The 23,635-nt window shown below is 40.2% G+C and overlaps 1 protein-coding gene across 3 annotated transcripts in view; it reads right to left on the reverse strand.

Annotated features, from left to right (window-relative positions):
- mast1a (microtubule associated serine/threonine kinase 1a) overlaps positions 1–23,635 on the reverse strand; it is a 96,690-nt gene that overhangs the window by 31,909 nt on the left and 41,146 nt on the right. For all 3 annotated transcript variants that reach the window (XM_023272756.3, XM_023272757.3, XM_023272758.3), the window contains 5 exons: positions 15,127–15,215; positions 12,053–12,128; positions 11,441–11,513; positions 5,936–6,096; positions 2,874–2,949 (listed from right to left, as the gene is read on the reverse strand). In XM_023272756.3, coding sequence (XP_023128524.2) covers positions 2,874–2,949; positions 5,936–6,096; positions 11,441–11,513; positions 12,053–12,128; positions 15,127–15,215 — 475 coding nt within the window. The remainder of the gene's footprint in view (positions 1–2,873; positions 2,950–5,935; positions 6,097–11,440; positions 11,514–12,052; positions 12,129–15,126; positions 15,216–23,635) is intronic.

The raw sequence follows: 23,635 nt of genomic DNA on the forward strand, positions 1-23,635 counted from the left end.
GTAACAAATGGAAAAAAAAAAAAAAAAAATCCAGATTCACAAACACAAATCCACACATTCACCCGGCCTGATAGTTGTGTGATGGTGTGTAAAATGTTGTCGACAAACATTACTAGGTCAGCTGTGACACAGGAGGTAGGGCTGGTCCTAAAATAATCACAAGGTTGACGGTTTGATCCGTTGCTCCTCCTGTCGACATGTTAAAGTGTCCGGGGGCAAAGCACTGAACCCCAAATTGCTCCAGATGGTGGGGTGAGCACTCTGCCTGACAGCCACCAGTGTACAGCTGTAGTCCACTATGGTGCCCTCACATCAAGATGTTTACAGTGCTATTACAGATATCCTATTTAATTTGAACAACTCTCAATGTCCAGTAGAATATTTGGGATTTGGAAGTAGCTATTGTAATATACAACATAAAACGTGGATTGTTTCTGCAGGTTCATCCTTTTGAATGTCAGTTTTATGCCTACTGGATCTCAGGTGTAGCATCAGGCATCACAACAGATCAGATAAACCCTGTGAATCCCAAAACCTAACATTACACCACGTCAAACATCACCAATGTTACACCATTTATCAGAGCTAGAAACTGTGACAACAAAACAGATTGTCAGATTTTCAAATATCTAATGGTCCTTGAACTAATGTGTGATACACCAATGAAGATAGTAAATGTAACCCAATTTTAAGCTAAAAATCACAACATTTCATCAAAATCACTTTTTTCTACCAGATTCTGTAAAAAAAACATATACAGTCCTTATATACACAACCAAAAAAGTCATAACTGAGTCAGATGTGACCAGCAGTCATGTGACAAAAACACTGAGACATTTTGGCTGAACTGCAGGCTGTGTTTACACAGAGCAGATAGGAGACAAGTCTAGAAACAAATTCAAAATGTTAATAATACAATATTTACTGTGCAGCATGTAGAGCCACATTTTTAAAATATTTTGTTGATGTTGATGGACACCTGGAAAAATTTTAAACATGTTGATTCAATTTAATTATTAACATGAATAATCAAAGAAATTCCACTTAATTTTTTCTCTATTTATGATTATTTTCTGATTTTAATAAAGGATATACTCGAGTTTTCTCTAATTCCAGTCATTGTTGTGCTGTTTCCACACAGGTGCAGAATTTTATAATACATTGAAAAATAAACAGTGTGTAAAATTGTGGCAGGAGAAAAAAATGCCCAGAAACTGCTTGTGGTACAGAGGGTTAATGCAATGTTCGGCTAACTAATGCTGTCAGACGGAACATCCATAATGTTGCCTCCAACCAACCCAAAGTGCAGCTTTTCTGATCTCTAACAAATCCGTACAACCCACTTTACTGCTCCCTGCATGTGCTTCTTGTAGCAACGTTCAGTAGATTCAAGTCCCTGATACTGACCTACAAAACCAAGAGCGAACTAGCACTTGTCTACTTCCAAGGCTTTAGTGAATCCCGTTATTCTGTAGCAAGATCTGCTGAGCTACTGCACACCTGCACACCACAAATGTCGTAAGAAAGATGTCAACGCTGCTCTTTGCCCATGTAGTCCTTTGCACTGCATCCCAGTGGAGATCTGGGGCCAGATGTCTACAATATATGTGTGCACAAAAACCACACAGATGCTATTTCTCAGATATAAACTGCTATTTCTAACAGAAGATGTGGTGAGAATGAGTTTCTTTCATAGACTGCAGACTTCAGCCCAGGTGGATACGCTGTAGAAGCGCTCTTGCAGTTTATAAAGAGTTTAGTAAAATGTCTATCAAAGGAGCATTTATAAACCAAATCTGAAATAATATGGGATGAATTTTAGCATTCTTTTCACATTTGAATTTGCAATCACTTCCCGGTTTGAATGAATGAATAGCTAATTTAATATTCAGTTTTATACAACAGTATGTGCTCATGTGAATAAATTAATCATTGATCGCGTGTCTAATGTTAAATAATGATGACTGAGATAGCACTGCGAAGATGGTTTATAGTTACATGTGATAAATTAGTTGTATGAGCGACATACATAGCTACTGCTGCATAACAACAGCTGCAATGCACCACTGTCAGTGTACTTTCAATTTTTCTTTGACGTTGTTCTAACTGACAGGACTAATGAGTGGCTGAGAGAGCATACATATTTATATCTAAACGCTGGTTTCAAAGTGTTTCTACATGAATTTATGGCAAACTGTGGGAGTGTGAAAGAACCTGTGTATGCACACCATATTGAGTGATTGAAGATGTACAAAACAGAATCAGTAGTACATGTGGCTTTTTAAATGCGATAAAAACAACATGTCTACATACAGTATAGTTTGTGCATCCAGTTTCAGTCATTAATCTACAGAGTTTAATGCATCTGGCTCCAGGGCTGCCAAAAACTCTTCAAGCACATCTTCCAAAACAAACAAAAGTCCCATCTGGCCAAGAAGCATCTTAACTCAAAGATTTTCCTGTCTATGATAGTGCACTACTTTGCTGCTGCTTCTACAAATATTCTGCAACTAGAACACTTTGACTTTCCAAAGCAGAAAAAAATATTCCAAACAGCATTAAGGAAAGTCTGGCTTTTTATGTATTGTCTGAATTTTAAATATGTTCCTAAGAGCAGTTTCTAGCTTGTTTACTAGTTGTTTTCTATGCATGGTCTCCCCCTGTGGCACTAACTGATCATCAGCTGCTCACTTGAAACATCTGATTCTTGCAAGTAATGAGTCGCTCCGGATAAATGAATACACCAAATGTTTTAAAAGCAGCTAAGAGATGGCCTTGCCGGTATGCATATTGACTGTGTGTGTGCTTCATGTGTGTGTACGTGTGTGTGGAGGTACAGTTTACACTTGTGTATTTGTTTGTGTGAGGCTGACCTTGGGGAAGCGCTCCTTGTAGACATGGTTCATCATCACTATTTCATTGTCATAGCAGGAAGGAGAGCGCCCCGGGCTGAAGAGAGACAAACACAGAGAGCAGGAGTGTAATATACAGCAGCCATGGAGAAAATCAAAGAAGGCAGGACTGAGCAAAACAGAGTGAGGGGAGGCAGCCGAGGGACATACAATTCTGTATTTTTCACGTAAATGAAGGAATAATTCACCGCTTCCTCTCATGTCCGTTCTGTCAGTATATTATGCTAATCGACTGATCAGAAATTCAGTACACTCTGTTTCGCGAGTGGATCTTCCTGCATGCCATGCCGCACTCCTCCAACTCGAGCATTGTGCAGAAACAAGCATTAGAGTCGCATGCATTGTTTCAGAAACACATGCACACATGTGAGGCAGAGAATAATCCACATGTGGCAGTGACAAACCACAAAAAAACCCTTGATTTCTCATTAACTATAAATGCACAATAACTAATCCCACGCTCATCTACACATTCACAAAAGAAAAGCTACTTATTAAAAGATGGCTGTGGGCAAACGCAGCACAGCTTAGTTTCACAGAACATTGTTGTGATGTGAATCGTGATAATAAGACATGTCAAGGTACACAATAAAGGTACTCTGAAGTCTGAACGTAGTGAAGCCACAAGATATCTAGGCCAGCGACTGCTGAGGAGCTTAATATGAAATCTGAATACTGATAAGTAGTGATGTGTCGCATGTAGTTAGGACATGTTGCATCCAGAGGGGAGGCTATAATAGGTGTTGCTGGAGCGAGTGTACACCAGAGGCTTCGGCTAATAGAGAAACTGCTTCACCATGGAGAGGTTCAAAGCACTGGAGGGTGGACAGATACTCATATAATAACAGTGGTGGAAAATACCCTAACCCCAAGTACAGTCACTAAAACACTGTGCTGCAATTCAGAGGTGCTTACACTTCTTTCTAAATATTATAATTCAGAGGCTGTATGCTTGTGTGAACACATTTAACACACAAAACATATAATCAACTTAAAAATAATATTCCACTGATTTATCTAGCTATCTTTGAAAACAAGCCCTGCACATTTTTAAACAGCCAGGCACTGTAGTTTCTGAGCAAATGTCGCTCAAATTGAGACAAACTGTGTATTTGTTAGGTGCAAATGGATACACATTCAATGCTCTATTGCTCCAGTAGTCAGTGTGAAGGTCTTTGACACAGAGGAATAAACTGTACCAGGCGTTGCCAACACACTACTTGTTAGGTGGATTGGTTCCTTATTGCTTGTGGTCTTTGATGGCAGTAATATTGAAAACATCTGGTAATTATTTAATCCACTGAATCTGGAAACCTGCCAGCAGTTTTGAAAAGAATATTATCTTTAAAAAAAAAAATCACCAAAATGAAACCATTTTGAAACAAAAAAATTCTGAATGATCCGACAGTTCTTCAATTATGCATCTGTGCTATGCAGTTAAGTCCTTAAACATAACCAAATCTGAGCTTAAAATGTATGAAATTTAATCAAATTCCTTTCTTATACATGTTTCAATTAAAAAAATGCAAAAAATAAAACATTTGATCTAACCTGATTCTGTAAAAACAACTATTTCTTTACTCCATGGTGCAGCTGTAAAGTCACACATGACTTGGTTGCAACCAACAATCACATAATAAAAATTCTGGAAACAATTTAAAAATGTAAATAGTTAAAAATCTATAGTATGTAGAGTCACTATTTTCATTTCAGTATTGGTAAACTTTGTGGGCACTTGGAAAAAATGTTGTATATGTTGATTTCATTTATTTTTTTAGGTTTCAAAATACATATATAATTAAAGAGATTTAACTTTATATTTATGGCATTGTAACTTTGTCATACTGCACACTGCTAGCCATGACTGTGCAGTTCCTATAGAGGTGCAGGACTTTATATTGCAGTGAAAAATGAGTCAGTAAAATGTGACAGGAACAAAAAAACACAAAGAAACTGCTTAGAATTCAGAGGGTTAATTTGCAGAATTGGCTCCACATTGATCTAACACAACAGTTAAATGCAGCTTACACATGAGAAATAAAACAATATCCTATATTATAATATATATGGTTATTTACCATAATAAAGTACTTACTTATTTTCAAGAAGGCTAGTGAGATGCTGAATGCTGTATTTTTCCTTGTAAAGGAATATTTTATAGTATGGTATCTGCACTTGCACTGAGTTAAAGATATATTCATACAGTGTTATATCTATCTATCTATCTATCTATCTATCTATCTATCTATCTATACATATATATATATATATATATATATATATATATATATATATATAGAGAGAGAGAGAGAGAGAGAGAGAGAGAGAGAGAGAGAGAGAGAGAGAGAGAGAGAGAGAGAGAGAGAGAGAGGAGAAAGCCCTTTAATCAGCCCTTTAATATAAAAAGGACATCATAGTTAGTGTGTGGTATGAAGTTCTTTCTGCACATCTGCAACATTTATCACTAGAAGGCAGTAAGGCTAACAAACCACATGTCTCTTCTAAGTGGTAGCTGCAGAGAATAAAGCACAGACACAGAAGGCAAATTATACAAGTGTTTTTAATAAATGACTGAGAGCCCTCTGCACCTCTTCATAACAGAAAGAACTTTATAGAACACACTAATTATGATGTCCTTTTTATAATATTAAATGGCTGATAAATGTCTTTTCATAACAGCTTGGTGGGTTGAATTTTAGTTATTTTGGTTAATTTCCTACACAGGCTAATCTCCACAGTCCAATTACTTACAGTTAATCAACTGAGCAAATGCTGGAATCTTTTTGAATAATCTGCAAATTGTTTTGTGCAACAAGCTGGAAATTGAGTTGAAATGAAGAAAAAATGCTACTGTGTAAATTCAGCTGTGTCCTCATATGACTCCTGGAATCAGAGATGAATTTCATGCATAAAAAATGAATCAAACTGGGACTGACGCCCAGAAGAGGAGGGGGGGGGGGGGGGGGGGGGGGTGTCTTCATTTGCTTAATCTGGCTTCTGCCCACGACCTGCCGCGCTCTCACCTGAGGCTTCGGGATCGAGGGCGGACGTACGGCGAGCGTCGCCCGCCGTCGTCGTCTGTGATGCTCTCCGTGCTGCCAAAGTGCTTGGACAGGAAGTGCAGCTCATCCATGGTTGGCTGGAAGGGCAGCTGGTGGAGACGCTCCTGGGATGAGCTGGATGACTGGAGAGAGACCAGAGACATGAACAAGAGGCAAGGTTAAAAAGTGAACTGCTCTTTGTTTGATTTTTTTGGCTTTGTAAGAGCTGCAACATCGATAGTTTAAAAATAGATATCAGGCGATGAAGAAGAGGACATTAAAGACAGAAAAGAAGAGAAGAGAAGAGAAGAGAAGAGAAGAGAAGAGAAGAGAAGAGAAGAGAAGAGAAGAGAAGAGAAGAGAAGAGAAGAGAAGAGAAGAGAAGAGAAGAGGAGAGGAGAGAGAACAAGGTGTACTATGATTTGAGTGGGTGAAAAGAACTGAAACAAAGAAGCGACCAAGTTAAAAGAACAAGAAAGGAAAACAGAGAGGTGGAGAAACAAGGAAAATATCCAGAAGGAGTTAGTGTAGGAGGAAAAAAACTAAATAATGTGGACTGAAAAACAGAGCAAAAAAGACTGCAGGGAACGAAAGAGTCACTCGGAGTGAAAGTTGATTGCTGCATCTGATGCCTCGGGAGGTTAATGGCAGCCCCGTTTGGTCTTAAACAAAAGACTTTTCTTCAGCACAGGAGGGAAAAAAAACCAGCCTGGATCAATGTGAGGCTTAATGAACACGTCTCCCATCGGGATGCCACGGTTGGCTTTGGCCACGCAATGATTTCTGCTATAAAAATCCATTACAGCCTCTCTTAGCCACTTGCAAGCTGCAGAAAAGCACTGAAACGATGACGTTGTGAATGCAACGGATCCAGTCTACACAATCAATTAAGAAGTTGCTCAGAAAGAGAAAATACTGGAAGAATTATGAAAATATCATTGCATATGATGGTTGCCACGGATGAAAAATACATCCTTTCATGCAGTCAGAGAAAGTACTTCAGTTCATTGAATTGTTTTCAGATTCCCCTCACTTGTGTGTTAGTTCCTCCTACTAAAGAAGAGATGCAAGAAAAACACATTTCTGGTAAAATAAGAACTTATTTTATTCACAAGCATAATCAAAAGTGTTTTTATTTTTCTGATGGTGATTCAGTCACCAGTCAGCTTCAAGATTTCTGTAGTTTGTTGATGCTCAGACAGATATTTTTCAAGTAACAGCAAGTGTTAGGGTGTCTAGGGTTATCATTATCAGCACTGCTAGTATCTTCCTTTTCCTTCTACAAGGCAAAATAGTATGTGAAATTAGTATAAGCAATTTTTCATATAAATAAGCAGTTTGAATAATCCAAGTATTCACCAAACTTTAGTCTGTACTTACAATGCTGAGATTTTTATCACGATGGTTCGTAAAAAGACTTTATTAATCATTTGCAAACATATTTCTGCATGTAAATGAGCAAATCTCACAATTTAATAGAGAATTTAAATTACCAAAGCAGATTCATACTGGAGTTTTGGGGCTGATGTTGATTTGAGCAAATAAGAAATGCTGAAATTTAATATGAGCCAATATAATTTATATATGCGCGTATGGTATGTTAAGAATTTCAGTGAAGAGTGGAAAATAACCAGGTCCTTATATAATAACATCATAGCATTGCATTTTGCAAACTGGTTAGCATCTCTCAAAGAAGACAAAGCTTGACTCCGCACCACCGTCTGCTCTGCTACATGTGCCACAGACAGCATTGAGACTGTTGTAAACAATGGAACCTTAGCTGCTCTGCTGAGCAAACTATGTGATTAAACTGTTTTTAAAATACTCCAAGCATCTTTTCCTGTATTGTGTTCTGTACAGTATATATCTGTGACAGGCCAAGATCAGCTGATAACTGCAGGGAACCAATATATTGGCTCTTAAAATGATGGTGATCTACAGTACATAAGCTAAATCATCAAGATATGGTCTCTTACACACACACACACACACACACTCATTATTATCAGTGTCATATGTGACTTAATATGTCAAACTCTTCCCCTCTTCCTGACTATGTTTTTGATTATTGAAGTTAAGAGTGGATGTGGCAGATATAAAACATATCTCTGTGGAATAATGGAAGTTGTTTATGGTTCCTTTGATTTTATCTTAGCCAGATGACAAAAGATAACATGGGAGCACTATGACAGGGTTGTATTTGTCCTGTTATGGAACAGAAGCGTCAAAACAGCACAATATGCTGCTGATCAATGGATTTCCAAGCACACAAATCAGGGATGTTCTGACAAGAATGTTCCTCTACCTTCTACTCTGTCATAACACCACCATCAAATGCTTGCATTTTCGACCGTTTCTGCAGCTTCTCCGCGTAAATCTATCTCACATCTCCCTCTTCATGTATGAAACTCCTCCGCACACACACATTTCCTCCTTTCATCTGCTCTGTGTTCAGTATGCAAGGGTCCTGGTGCAACTAATCAGGCGAGTAATGGCCCATGTAAGAAGCAGCAGAGCACTGAAAACTGATGGGAAGAAGAGCGATGAAGGTGGAGAAGAGCACGTTGAGACAGAACAACCATCTCTGATCTCATCTCCCAGTAAAAAGAGATCAATGACACACCTACAGTGAGTGTGTCTCTATATGTGCTGCTGTGAGGAGATGCATGAGAGGAAGTCAATGAAAGAAATGATGTGTGAAAAGCAGGAAAGATGCAGCGGTAGTGATTGTGTTCGGGCTGCCACTGAAATGTACAGGGAGTGGATTATGAGTCAAGACCTCCACCTGAGCGTCATACACATTAAGGTCCATTTCTCAAATGGAGTATTTACCAAATGGGCCTTGGCAGGGTTCATTTCTCTGAGTAGTCTCTTACGCTCCAAACATCTTGCACTCAGACAAAAGTGAACATTGTTGTTGTCTCTCTGTTTGCTTCAAATAATGTTTCATTTCCACCTACACTCTCTTTTATTTGTCTGTGTTGCCCCTCTTTATCATCCCTCTCTCCCTCTCTGGGGATAAAGCGATGCATCGAGAAATAGTTACTGGAATGCGCTGGCGACTACAAAGCAGAAATACAGATCGGTTGCATTTCATTTCAATTATCGCCGCTCTACTTTTTCCAGAAAGGCCAAGTCATCAGCTGCAGATAAATCAGGTCGATCATATCTTAGCAACTGATTAGTTATTTTTGGTTCTGGTTTACATGTGGTGCATGTTCATGGTGCACAAAGATTTTGAACTATCGTCTGAGACCCACAACAGCAAGTACAAAGCCAAAGAACTCAGGGGTGTGTGTGTTTGTATATTCATGGCATTTAGCTACAACTGTGGCGTGTAATCATTTCAAAGCGAAGCAGAACAATAGCAGCACATGCAACTTCAGAACATGAATTTACCAGCACCATAGCCGATTTTATGCATGAAAATATATGCAAATAAATTCTTTGAGAGAAATACATATTCATGTAAAGGACACAAAACCCAACTCATCAATTTAGCAATAAAATAACTATTTAAAAGACGGTTTTGTGTGCTGCTTCTTTGGTGAAATTAGAACTGAAAGACAGTAAAAGTGTTTGATCCCGATGAGCTTTCACCTTCAGACTGTGGACAGTGGAGATGAATAAGCCTCTATAAAGACTATAAAATGACCATCGAAGCTCTACAGGGGATTTATACGGAGCTCACTGCTGCAACACTCCGGTGTGTAGTTTAATAGCCCCAAGTTTTGAATTACAAGGACACACTTAGTCAGCTTTATCCTACATCTGAGAGGGAATAAGGTGGAGTGGCTGCAGCAGTGATAGTACACAACAGATGCAGGAGAACTGCAGCTAATGTGTTTCACGTTTGTTGTATGGTGGGTTACGTTGGTGACATCTTAAAGAGAACTTATAGAAAACATACACAACAGAACTGCTTTACTAATATTCCCCTTGTGGTGTCCTTGAGTGTATTTTTGAGCATACTTTGAGAGATATCTACCACCAACCTGAGCTACATACAGCAGTGGAGGCTTTTGTTGGATATAAATGGTAAATAAATGGCACTTGTATATATTTTTAATCTTAGCTGGACACATCACTGCAGTTTGCCTCTCATTCTCCCATTCACACATACACTCAAAAGATAATGGTAGTGGAGCTGCAATACAAGGCCCAGCCTGGTAATCAGCAGCAATGACCTCTAATTTGATCTACACTCACGTTGACTGCCCTACATGAACTCAGTGAAGTCAAATATCTGGTGATGAATGCTTAGTGTAAGTGAGCCATCCGAGGGAAGATGTAATTTAATACAGGCAGGTGTCAAATAATGTGTATTAGGATAGGAAAAAAGCTGTTTCCCAAGTAATTATTGTTTTTTTGACTTTAATGCTCCACCCTTCAACCTCTACCAGCAGGTTTGAAAGGCATGTTATCTTTAAAAAAAATGCAAAAACTTTACCAGAGCCAGAAATTGTAGAAAAAACAAAAAAACAGAAGCCAAACTTAACCAAATATGAGCTTAAAATCACAATATTTCATCAAAACCATTTTATTGTGCATGTCAGCAATGTTCATTGTTCTGTTTATATTGCTTGGTCTCCATCTACTATCCTGTTATCCTCCCTCATCCTCACTCTCACCTCAAAAGGTCGAGGCAGATGGCCACCTTCCCTGAGCCTGGTTTTGTCTGAGATTTGTTTTCCCTTCCTATATTAGGGGGTATTTTGGTTCCTTCCCACCGTCGCTGACTGCTTGCTCATAGAGAATCTAAAGGCAGCTTTGGATTGTTGGGTTCTCTGCTCCGTTTTAAAATTCTTAAGGTCTGTACCTTACTATGTTGAGCGCTGTGAGGTGACATATGTTGTGAATTTACATAAATAAAATTGAATTGGACTGAATTCTCACTTTAAAATTTACCAAAAATAAACCACTGAAACTAAACTGATTCTGTAACAAAAGGAAAATTCTGTGCTCCTCTGTGCAACTGTAGAGCAACTTGAAACTCAGCTATAGCTAACAGTCACATGACAAAATTAAAGGACTTTTAAGCTGAACTGCAGGCTGTGTTTACACAGAGCAGAGAGGACACAAGTGTTTTCAAAATGTCACTAGTAAAAAATCCATAATATGTAGAGCCACTGATTTTTTTACGCAGCATTTTGGAAACACCTGTGGACTTGGAAAAATGTTGTACATGCTGATTTCAGGTTTTTTTAAAAAAAATTATAAAACAAATAGTCAAAGAAATTCAACTTGTTTTGTTTGTTTTTCTACAATTCGTGACAATATATGTGAGTTTTCTCTAACTCCAGTCATGACTGTGCTGTTTCCACTGAGGTTCAGGACTTTATATTGCAGTGCAGATAAAAAATGTGACAGGAGCAAAAAATTCCCAGAAACTGTCGAACAAGACACACCAAACTGTTGGTATATACATTTATAATTAAGCCACCTTAAAGGAGTTGTGACTGTGACTATTTTTCTGCTGAAACTTACTGTTGAACTGGGTGTATTGGTTCCATATCCTGAGGAGGGCAGAGAGGCCAGAGACCATCGACGACCATCAGCCCTGAGAAAAGAAAGAACAGAAAAGGCAAAACACAGGTTAGACACAGAGAGAATGAAAATCGCTTTTCTCTATTACTTTTCACAGCCAAACTCGGAGGTAACAATTGTCAGTTACACTAGAGCAGTTCCACCGCCTTCATTTTCTTTCAATCTATCCAATTACACTTTTGCTCCCTTTCTTTCTGTATTCCCCGAGGCCTCCTCCAGCCATCCCCGAGTCTGACACTTCCTCCGAGTGAGTGATGAGGGGCAACGTTCAGACAAAGTCCTGGCACCTCGCCTGATTCGTCTCAGCCTGTCGTCACGCCTCTGTCACACGGTCACGGTGGGAGCAGCCCGGGACAAAGACGGGCGAACGGCGAGCAGTTTCATTTTGTGAGCGAGTGGGTGTGTTCCCCAAAGACGTGTGCAGCGTGTTTGTGGGTTAAAAATAATTCTAACGATTTCACTCGACGACTTTGCAATGTTCTTGTAGTGTTGCATGTGTGACTTATGTTGTAAAAAAAAAAAAAAAAAAAAAAAAAAAGGCGAGATGCCAACCTTCGAGAAGATGCGAAGGAGAAGTGGGCAGGTCCGCTTGGTGAGAAGTTGCGCGGGCTGTCCAACGGACTGCTTCCTAATGAAATACATACGGAGGGAAGAGAGAAGAAAACAGACACTGTGGGTTAATGGGAAAAATCGACCAAAATTTATTTTGTTTTAGGTAAGTATAATCAAAAATGTGGCCTCATTTTATTTAGTTATCCTCACTTTGACAGATATATTACATCCTTTGCCATCAAAATTCAGAAAAATTATAAATTCCCATCTTTGTGCATAAAGTCCTAAACAGAACTTCTGTAAACAACTGTGTTTATTCACTGTAACACCTACTTCCAAGACACCTACAAAAAATGTGCATTTTTGCCCTGATCCATCTGCTTGCAGCTCTTTGCAGCAGTGTTTGGATGAGCACTTTGTTTCTATGTGGGAAGAACATGCAGTTGTCTGTCCATGCAAACGCAACGATACTGTGTCCTGAAGAACTTTTGTTTCACAGTGTTGGCGGTACTTTGACGACAAATGTACCAACAGATGCAAAGAAGAGGCAGAAAGCAAACTAGCAAACATGGATGTAAATGGTGAGGTGACTAATTTAGAAAACATAATTCAAGATTGATTTTTTTTTTTTTAAATGTGGAATAAAAAAAGGTTTTACTGTAGTTTTATTTTGTGGAGTCTTCATTGTAGTTGCAGGTTAATCTATATATGCAACCTCTAAGTTTGTTTAGAGAGAATCTAGTTTTAGTGGTTTTAAGCATTCACGTTCTACGATGTAAACATTTTTTTTTGCAATTTACTGTAATTATTTTCTTACTTTCTGTATGTTCTTGAAAGTTGTTGTACAATTCCTGCTTTTTTTATATAATATGTGGGATATGCTGACTGGTCACATTCAACCTAAAGAACGTCCAGCACCAAAACATTATGAATAAATGTATCTTTGTAGGTTAGACAGTGCGCAGGAGTCTTTTTAAAACTTTTGGAAATGCTTTGTCCCTCTCCTATGCTCCTGTCTTACCAAATAAATGTGTTCCTTATGCCTAAAGGACAATGACGGCGAGTTTTGGTGAGTAACACTGAATGCAAACTTCATTTTGTTTGTTGACAAGAAACCTCTACACCTTTAACAATGACGTTCTTGTCTTGTTTTTACTCATTCAGCATCCCAACAAGGCTCATTTGTTGGTAATTTTTCACCTTGTATAGCTGATAGGGTAGAAGCAGATAAGAAACAAAGCACGAAAGGGGGGTTATGATGCGCAACAAAGGTGGCTGGAATCAAAGCAGGAATGCTGTAGTATTGAGGGACATGCCACCTCAACAAGATTTTATGTAAAGAAGCAAATTTCTTAAATATACAGTAGTTTTACTCAGGTTATAAGCTGCTATGCACCTAAAATTTTTTTCATTTCCTGCTGGAAGAAGACACAGTCAGATGCAGTTTATATCAAAATATGTTGTCATCTGATGAAACAGGTGAAATAAATTTGCTGTGACAATGCAAGGCAGCATCTGATCACAACGTTGATCAAAAAGAAAAGTAAAATGTCACTTTGTTGACCATTAGTGTCATGGTCCCTCCCTCCTTGGTGCTACACCCCCGGGCAGTGGACAATCCTGGCCGATTGGACACAGCTGCGGAGAGAGCGCAGCTGTGTCCAATCACTCATCAGCGGCATTTAAAGCTGGACTTGCCCAACCGGTCGCCGCTGGATCATTGCCTCAGCTGGCTTCCTGCCAGCCGCTTCGCCCAGGTCCGCTTTGGCTCCGGACTCCCCCTGCCTGTTCAGTCCTGCCTGGCTCGTTCCTGGAGCTCGCCTCCCCTCCGTCCTTGCCTCAGCTCTCCTCTGCTGCACTCCTGCAGCCGCCTGTCCCCGCTGCACTCCTGCAGCCGCCTGTCTCCGCTGCACTCCTGCAGCCGCCTGTCCCCGCTGCACTCCTGCAGCCGCCTGTCCCCGCTGCACTCCTGCAGCCGCCTGTCCCCGCTGCACTCCTGCAGCCGCCTGTCCCCGCTGCACTCCTGCAGCCGCCTGTCCCCCCTGCACTCCTGCAGCCGCCTGTCCCCGCTGCACTCCTGCAGCCGCCTGTCCCCGCTGCACTCCTGCAGCCGCCTGTCCCCGCTGCAATCCTGCAGCCGCCTGTCCCCCCTGCACTCCTGCAGCCGCCTGTCTCCGCTGCACTCCTGCAGCCGCCTGTCCCCGCTGCACTCCTGCAGCCGCCTGTCCCCGCTGCACTCCTGCAGCCGCCTGTACCCGCTGCACTCCTGCAGCCGCCTGTCCCCCCTGCACTCCTGCAGCCGCCTGTCCCCGCTGCACTCCTGCAGCCGCCTGTCTCCGCTGCACGTCGGCAGCCCCGGCGTGCGCCGCCATTAGACTCCTGGCTTTAAGACCGGTCTCTGTCCCCCCGGTTGGACTTGATGGACTGTGAGTCTAGCCATTTTGTTTTGTAGTGGCCAGTTTTGTTTATTATTCTTGTTTATTTTAGAGCCTTGCTTGGTTTTTGTTTAATTTGTTGTTTTCTGTATAGAGTTTGGTTTGCGTTAGTCTGCTCGGCCAGTAGCTTGTGTTTCTTGTAAATAAATCCTTGTTTCAGTTTTAGTCTGTCTGCCTGTCATCTGTGGTGCCTGCATTCAGGGTTCAACCCCCCCCCCCGGGCCTTGACAATTAGAATAATCAAATTTTTTTTGAAGAGGAAATTCTAATTTTAAAAGCTATTTCCTTGTACCACCATGAAGAGCAGATGTTTATCAGTTTGTGGGGTAAACTTGTAGAATAGTCTCAAAATGAGCACAACTATAAAAAAAAATGTAAGAAAATATACAAAGAAAGACTGCTTGAAAATTATAATAATTTAGAACACTTCAGGTGCTCTTGGGGTTTCTATAGAGGAACATAAGTATAAAGTTTGAAGCAAACAGGAAACAGTAGGATATGAGATGTATGAAATGAAACCTTATCCTATTCAACATCTTTTTTTCCATTTTGTGTTATTTTCCCTCTTTTTTTGCCTGTATGATACTGTGGCATGTCTGAAATAAATTAAGCCATTAATCATGCATATGTAACACTGACCTATGTGTCCAGGCAGTGGGGAGTGCGGCCGTGGCAGCGTGGGCGACGTACTGGTCAGGATGAGGCTTTTCCGGTTACTGGTTCTGCAACTAGAAAGGAATTGAGAACAAACAGCACTTCAGTATTTGTCATCAGTGTATTATTCTATAACAGCTGACAGATGATAGCTGGCACGCAGACCCCTGAGTTAATGACTATACTGTCTGTGTTTGGTCGTGTGCTTGCTTGTCATCCTGAGTAAATGTACACCCTGTAGTACAGTGTGTGTGAGTGTGCAGGCTTTTTATCTTGACTACAGTATGTCTCTCAGTGTGTGTGTGCATGTGTCAGGACATAATACAGTACTTTATTGACATCTGCCATTCACAGGGGAGAGCGACAGAGCAACAAAGATTTTTAATTTCCTCAAGGGCCAGCCCCATGACGGCTGCTGCCATGGAATATAAAGGCAGGAGTGATGGAGAGAAGACAGAGGGGAAGAAAAGGGTCGGTGAGGACAGGTATAGACCATAACCAAGAACTGAAATTATTGAACCATAAAGACTTCACACGCTGCTGCTGCTGCTGCTGTCGCGACCACTGGATGTGTCATTGAACAATTTCACAAAGGAGTGCATGCAGAGATGCACAAGGGTGATTGTCTTACATAACAGCTCATAAAGTGGGAAGTGGATTTTTCAGGTGTTGTTTTCATGTGCGGATTGGGTTTGCTCACAGGCCTTTTATGTCTGTGTGTGTGCTTCTTCACCGGAGTGCCTGTCAGAGCGGATTTTGCAGAGCAGAACCACGTCTGACAAACAATACGAGTTTGCTTCTCGTTGCATCAGCCGCCATGCTGTTCTACAGCGGCTCAGGAAGTGCAGGACATCATAGCACACAGAAATAAAAACATATCACACAGCACATTTATTTAATATATCTCAAGTCTGTATCTATAATCTATACCCCCCGTTGTACAGCACTCCCACATCCTCCCTGCCTCCCTTATCTCTCCCTGTTTTTGATGCGAGTCTTCAGCAGTTGTTTCGAAGACTCTGAGACATCAAACCCCTGGCAGGATTTTATCGGTGGCAGTGCGCCTCTGTGGGCGCCAGCTGGGGGAGAGCTTGCACTCAGCCTTGCAGAACAGAGGAGGAGCATATTGAAATATTTAAGGGAAATGCATTAGCTTTGGACAGGGGGCTGGAAGTGGCTTAACACCACACTTCGCTTCTGCTCTCATAAAACGAGAACAGAGGAGAGGAGCAGGGGGAAGGGAGACGGAGGAGGGATGGGAAAAAAGACAAAAGAGCAAAGAGACTGGAGTGCATACAGTCATTTCCTTTGTGTCATACTCCTACTTCTCTTCTTGTATAGTTATGCTCTTGAACCTTCCTGAAATGGATCATTTCCCTCACTACTTAACCTGCAGTCTCAAAAAAAATACACATTTTCATTACTGCTCTTGCTCAATCAAAAGCTGATTCACTTGAGCATACGCTATTCAAGCTTCACTCCAGAACATATTCTTAGTTTTTGATTCATGATTCATCGCTTCGACGGCAGCCCTGCTCTACCAGCAAATCGTCGAATGGCAGTGATTCACTTTTCAGGTCGAGTGTCGAACCGCATAGTACACAGAAAGCGCTTTAATCCTGCCTGCCTTGTTGCTGCGACTTTCCCCCATATTCTCAATTATTCAGAATTGCAACAAATGCCATCACTCATCCAACATTTCTTCCATTTATCCCCATATCCTGCTATACTCTCATTCTGCTTTCTCCTTCTCCCAAATTAACTCCCTGAATGATGAATAATTGAAATGTGTGATGTCAAGAAAACTCATTGTTCCCTCCTAACTCCCCTTTAAAGCGTTATACAGTCGACTAGACTATTAAAGACAGAAACAGAATGAAAACCCACCAGGGCAAAGCAATCTAATCTTCCCATAAAGCCAGAAGTCTCTTTGCTTTACAACATTGTTATCTTAAATGAATGCTGCAAAAGGGCATCTTGCCCAAAGCATTTGTACTGTAAAAAAGGTTAAATAGGAGTTCTGCTCTTTATTCCATACTCCAGCTGCCAGTCATACCAGTAAAGGTCACTCTGAGAGCTCTGCTACTTGATTAGTGCTAAAACAATGAGGACCACATCTAATAGACACAGCAGGGAGCAGAGAAGAAACATCTCTCTGTGGGTGGTCGTATATTACAGCTGCTGTACTCCAGTGGCTTCTGTTTTGTACAGATTTGTATAGACTATCTTTCTTGTCTGTCTTTCAAGCTTCTGCTTCACCCATTGACTCATGGCAGAATTTATTGAAACAGGCATGAAGACATAACATCAAACCTCAGAGTAAGCATTAAAAAGTGAGAAATTACCATCTACTCAACATAGTGGTTTGTGGCTCCATTGTATGATGGTTTACTTGGGTTATTTCCATCAGAAAGACAAGAAAGAAAAAGCAAAATAATGTGTTGAGTCACCACAGTCTTTTAGAATTGTTTCAGTGCTCCCTGTATATCATCTAGGGCAGAGTCGTTGAACTCGAGGAACATTTTTAAACATGTCCGGCTATGATCTGCTTTAGTTCATCTGTGCTGAGAGCTTGACTCTCTCAGTTTTTATTTACATGGCACACACCCTGATTTAAATTATCATCTGTCTGTCTGTTTGATGTGTCAACAGATGGCTGTGTGATCTTTGAACATAGCTACAAGTTCAAGAGGAAATGTGCTAAAACAAGTTGAATTGACTAGACAGGAAATCCATCAGCGGTTACTGTACGTTATTAACCAAATAATCATTTATGAGAGATGTAAAGAAAAATGCTAATAAATTGCTGGTTTCAGTGTTTTGCGTAAGAATTTGTTGCCTTTATTGTCTATATGCATTAGGCGCATATCTTCTTTGTGTCTTGGACTGTTGGTTGGACATAAGAAGCAATCTGAAGATGTCAACTTGGGTTTAATATTTTACAGACTAAATGGTTTAATAAATTTACCTTCTGCACACCAAAACCTGCCAGTAGTTTTTAATGTTGTGTTATTTTTCAAAAATCTGTAAAATTACACCATTTATCAGTCTCAAACTGTAAAATCAATAAGAATTGTCAAAATTTCCGCATTTCCCTTGAACTCTTAATCTGTAAAATACCATTTGATCAGCAAAATTAAACAAATCTAAACTTAAAATCAAAATTTTTAATTAAAATTGTAAATGTAATAATATTCAGCACCCCTCAGCACATCTGAGGAGCAATGACTGACTCAGCTGCGACCAAAAGTCAGATGACAGTTTCTGTTGAACTGCAGGCAGTGTTTACATAGTGCAGGTAGGAGACAAATATGAAACCAAATTCAAAATGTAAGTAGTAAAATATCTATAGTATGGATTGTCATGGAAGTATCAATACCACCTGTAGCAATAGGACAAATTCCATTCTTTTCTATTTTTGCAAAATACAAAAATTTAAGAAATTCACCATAGTTTTTTTTCTTTTTATTTATTTCTTTATTGTTTGTTTGCCTGTTATTTATGGTATTATAACACTTTGATACCACAAAAGAAATATTCTCTCCTGAGTTCTGGTCACGGTTGTTCTGTTTCCATAGAGGAGTGAAATATGAGGCCATAGTAAATAAAAATGCAACAGGAGCAAAAAATGCAGAGGAATCGCATTGAGTTCCGAGGGTAAATAGAGAGAATAATTAGTGGAATAACCAATAATGAAAATAACATTTGGAGTCACAACTACTCAATTTATATAGCACAAATTCACAACATATGTCATCTCACAGGGGTTAGCATATTAAGGTACAGACCTTATGAATTATCAGTTCGTAATCAAAGTTACTTAGATGTGTGTAAATATTTTGTTATCTCTAAGATTAACATTGTCAAATTCCAGCTTTAAAGTATCGGCATGTAGGATTTAGTTGCAGACTGTAGGTAGGTGACGCTACAGTGGCTGCTGAAAATGCAAAATATAAGGCTTAGAATTTGCATTGGCTCTACAGAGGTCTTATATATTTTGCATTTTGCGTTTCTGGGTTATTGCAGAAACATCAAGGTGTAACATGACAGAAGAGCTCATGGACATAGAGGAGGTCTGGCTTCATTTGTACATATAAAGGACTCATTCTAAGGCAAAAATCCCCACAGCAATTCTTATTTTTAAGTGATTATACACTAATGAAACATAATTATGAGTATTATATTTATAATTGCATCATATCATACACACTGGCCCTTTAAAGAGAAGTTTATATTATCCAATCATATTCTCCATCTTGCCCTGAAATCCCTTCTTGATAATTAGCAGCAGTCAGCAAATGAAGATTACAGGAGCTATAGGTAGCTGTGAGGGGTTTTCACTAACAGATTCACTGGACTGAGAAAAGCAAAGGAGATAAGAGGTGGGAATAGTGGAGGTGGGAAGATGTGTGAGTAAATGTGACTTTAAATCACCCTGTCACGGTTATGGTCGAGCAGCCTGGCCTCATCCTTCCTCTATCTGGTTAGAAAAGTGTGTCTGTGTGTGTGTAGGATAAAGATAGAAACAGTTAATATGCTGTACGTTTCAATCTTTAAACCATAAATCTGAAGCTGCCTCTGGTTTTGGTGCTCAAATACAAACATGTTGCCAGTTTACAGCCACTACAACATCCGCCACCTCCTCTGTTTTCAGGCAAATGATGATATCTGGACTTTTTCAGCCGTCCACTTCTGCATAAACGAAGCTTTAGCGAAAACAAGATGCCTTTCAAATATTCAAACCCTGTCGGATCTAATTACATTTATCAAGAGCAAATTCTCCCTATCCATAATGAATTGACCGAGCAGAGGAGACGAAGGAGGAAGAGCAGTGAGAGGCGAGAGGAGATGTGGAGCGGAATGTACACTGTTACCATAGCAACACATTCAGAGTCACACTCGCAAGAAGCAAACGGCGACATCTCCAACTGTTTCCTGCTCAAACCAGAACACGCAGGGAGAAGCAGACAACTGGCGCTGAAACAAATGAAATAACGAAGGTGAGCATCAGAGGAAATAATCGACACTAATCCACAGCCAGTAAAACCTGAAAAAAACATGATCTCACCCTGCGGCGAAACCACAACGCTGTGAATCTGTTGATGCCACCGAGCCAGGGAGTGTTTGTGTGGTGTTATGTGCATGCCAGTCTTATAATCCATCATAATCCATTGTGTAATCCATCATGCAGGCTCAATCTGTGTGTGACAGAGGAGTAGTTGTGAGGTGTGTGGTGCTGTCAGTCAGACAGAGTGTGATTCAGTGGGGTCAGCGGTGCATGTTGCTGTTGTGTGTCTGCAAGAAAGGCACCACTGTGACACAACTTTGAACATGTGGGAGAAAAGAAAAGTGTGTGATGAGCCTGTCAAAAGGTAGAAATATAGGTTTTCTGTGTGTGTCGCAGGATGCAGGAGATTTTTTTTCTTTATTTGCAGAGGGAACATCTCCAACATGACAAACAGTGACAGCTGGGGACTACAGGCAGCAACCTAATGAGAATGTGTTTATACTACATTATGTATGCATCAAATGTTCATCCTGAATGTATCTCTGTAAAGTTCGGTTTTTACAATTCCCGACAAAATCTGCCCCTTCAAACTGAGGCTTTGTTTTATTTGTAATGTTATTGTTTAGGCATCTCAAAGAGCATGGTTAAGGGCAGTTCTGAGGGAAAGATAAAGAACTTGTTTAAATATTCAACAAGCCTAAGGCTGTTTTGATGCACAAGATTAGATGCTTTAACCACCAATACAATCCTTACCTTCCCTTAAAGCAGCACTGACGACAGAACTACATTCAGGCTGTGATTTCATGAACCGACAAGAACTGAACAGACTAAAGTGACCTAGTTACCTTCTTCTTCTGACCTAAAAAGCCAAAGACAAGGGGGAATATATACACCATTTCTGAAATGAAGGGTTTATACCAGAGTCATTACAGGGAGGTCTCAGCAGCCTTCTTGGCAACACCCTCAGGCAGTTATTTTGGGCTAACAAGACCAACTTCCTAACTCAGTTAAAAGGGAGGGAGCCATAATTGCAATTTTTAATGTTCATCAGACAAAAAAACCACATGAACAGTAAAATCTGATTAAAAGCCTTGGTGACTTTGCTCCAAAATAAGGTTTAAAAGGTGTTTTTTCCCTCCAGGTTATACTTCTTCTATGTATGTGCACAGTTTAACAACATCATGCTTGCAATAGTGCAACAACACGACTGACCTCATGGTTCTGGTTTACTATAATAAAGACAAACCAGTCTCCACAAAACTGCATTCCTATACAACTAAACTGTGATCCTTAAATACATTTTGAGGGAAACGTATTTTCTGATATGATGATGTTTATTTGTGACAAATACATTTCTAATCCATGTATTTTACTGTTTCACTGTTACTCCTCTTCAGCCAACCAGTCATTTATTAGATGTGGCAGAACTCGGAGGAAGATATAGTAAAAGGGTCACGTTTAAACCCAAACTATGACATTTTCTCTTAACCCTAAACAAGTAATTTTGGTGCTCCACCTTAAACCAAGCTTCTAACATGTAAAAGTGTCTAACAAAGCATGATATTTTACTAAACCCAACCACATATATATTGTGCCTTAGCCCAGCTAGAAAGAGAGTGAAAACTGAAAGCAAACAATAACAGAAACTTAAACTCATTTCTGAGACAGCTGTTTCTCAACCATCATGGGACGTTTACCCTAGCCTTCTGACTTCATCTGATGAAACGTCTGATGAAGAAAAAAAACACCCTACTGCTACATGTGATTTTGATAATCAGGTAATTAGTGGAGATGCTCTTCTACCCTCTAGTGCCACACCTTGATTCCATCACCCTTCTGTTGTTGATAACTGTCTGCCAGTCCTCTCGTTCTCTTACCTTTTGTCATTGTTTAGCGCCTACATACAAAACAACCACTGGTCACTGCTGTAGCTACCCTTTAACCATCTGTATGAAATGTTTACTCTGCCAATCAGCTGACCTTAACACACTCACTCTCAGCAAACTACAGATCCAGACTCTGTGGCTCTTCCAAACTGGCCACTTTGCCACCATGTCACAGGGCATAAATAACACTTATTTCAAAACAAAATTATGTTCCCTTCAGAACACATTTGAGAATATAGATGTGTCCTACAACCAACATTTTTTATGGTATAGAATGCCCTCTTTAATTTTTAAACAAGATTCTTTAAGTGGCGAGTTTCTTTGCTATAATAGCTCTGATTCTGATTTCTTCACACACACCCAGTAATGTGGTAGGTGCAGTCTAACTGGCAACTTTCCATATTTAACTTGAGGGAACACGTCTTTTTCTCAGGCCTGACAAGTTGTCCTTCCAGCGGCAGCACCTCCAGCAAGTTTCAGCGCTGGTACCAAAAAAGACAATAAAATATGGAAATTAACAACTTCAGGCACACTTAACAAAAAGATAAAGAAAAATGGAGCTGTGCAGAACTGCTAATCTCATGAGTGCATGACAAAGAGAAACTAAAATATACCAAACATTAACATTTATCCGTTTGCTGATGTATGCACAGCGTGAATGTAATGTCACCAAGTCAAAAAGCAGACAAAATTCTGGAGCTGTAAATGAGCAGAAAATGATCTGTAATGAAAACTAGGAGCGCAAGATTTCCATCAGTTGGGTAGCTGCAGAAGCTATGCATAATTATCGCTGACTCTAAAGTTCACCCCCAGCATTTTAGCATGTTTAGGTGGTTTTGTGGACACAACTTCACTGTTTTTGGTTTGCCTTCCATGCTGGTATTGGTTCTGAACTTTACGAGCCAAACAGTAATATGAGACTGATTAATTAACAACCTAACTAAAAGACACTGTTATGTAAAATGCTGTGTTTCCAGCTTGTTCTGCTGTACTAAGTGATGTATATAAGAGATGTTTTTGTCATCAAAACTTAAATAAAACTCTTTGTATGGTCAACTATCCCCAACCATCCATCCATCCATTATCTATACACCACTTAATCCTCATTAGGGTCACGGAGGGGCTGGAGTCCATTCCAGCTGACTTAGGGTGAAGGCAGGGGACACCCTGGACAGGTCACCAGTCTGTGGTCTACACATATCACATTCACATCTATGGACACTTTAGAACTATCAATTAATCTCAGTATGTTTTTGGACTGTGGGAGGAAGCCGGAGAACCTGGAGAAAACCTACGCATGCACAGGGAAAACATGCAAACTCCTTGTAGAGAGATCCAACACCCAAGCCGGGATGCGAACTGTGAATCTTCTAGCTGCAAGGCGACAGTGCTAACCACCGACTCACTGTGCAGCCCCCCAACCAGCCATGCCACTGTGATTTCTGTGCAAACCTGAGTTAGAGAACACTACCAATGAACATTTAGCGGTAAGGATGCCTCTAAAATTTCTAAGGCAAAGCAGCTTGGGGTTACACAGTTGGAATCTTAAGAGAATAAAATAAACAGGTAACATTGTAGCTAACAGACAGAGAAAGCGTTA

This window comes from Amphiprion ocellaris, chromosome 4 (assembly GCF_022539595.1).
Source record: "Amphiprion ocellaris isolate individual 3 ecotype Okinawa chromosome 4, ASM2253959v1, whole genome shotgun sequence".
NCBI classification, from domain to species: domain Eukaryota; kingdom Metazoa; phylum Chordata; class Actinopteri; family Pomacentridae; genus Amphiprion; species Amphiprion ocellaris.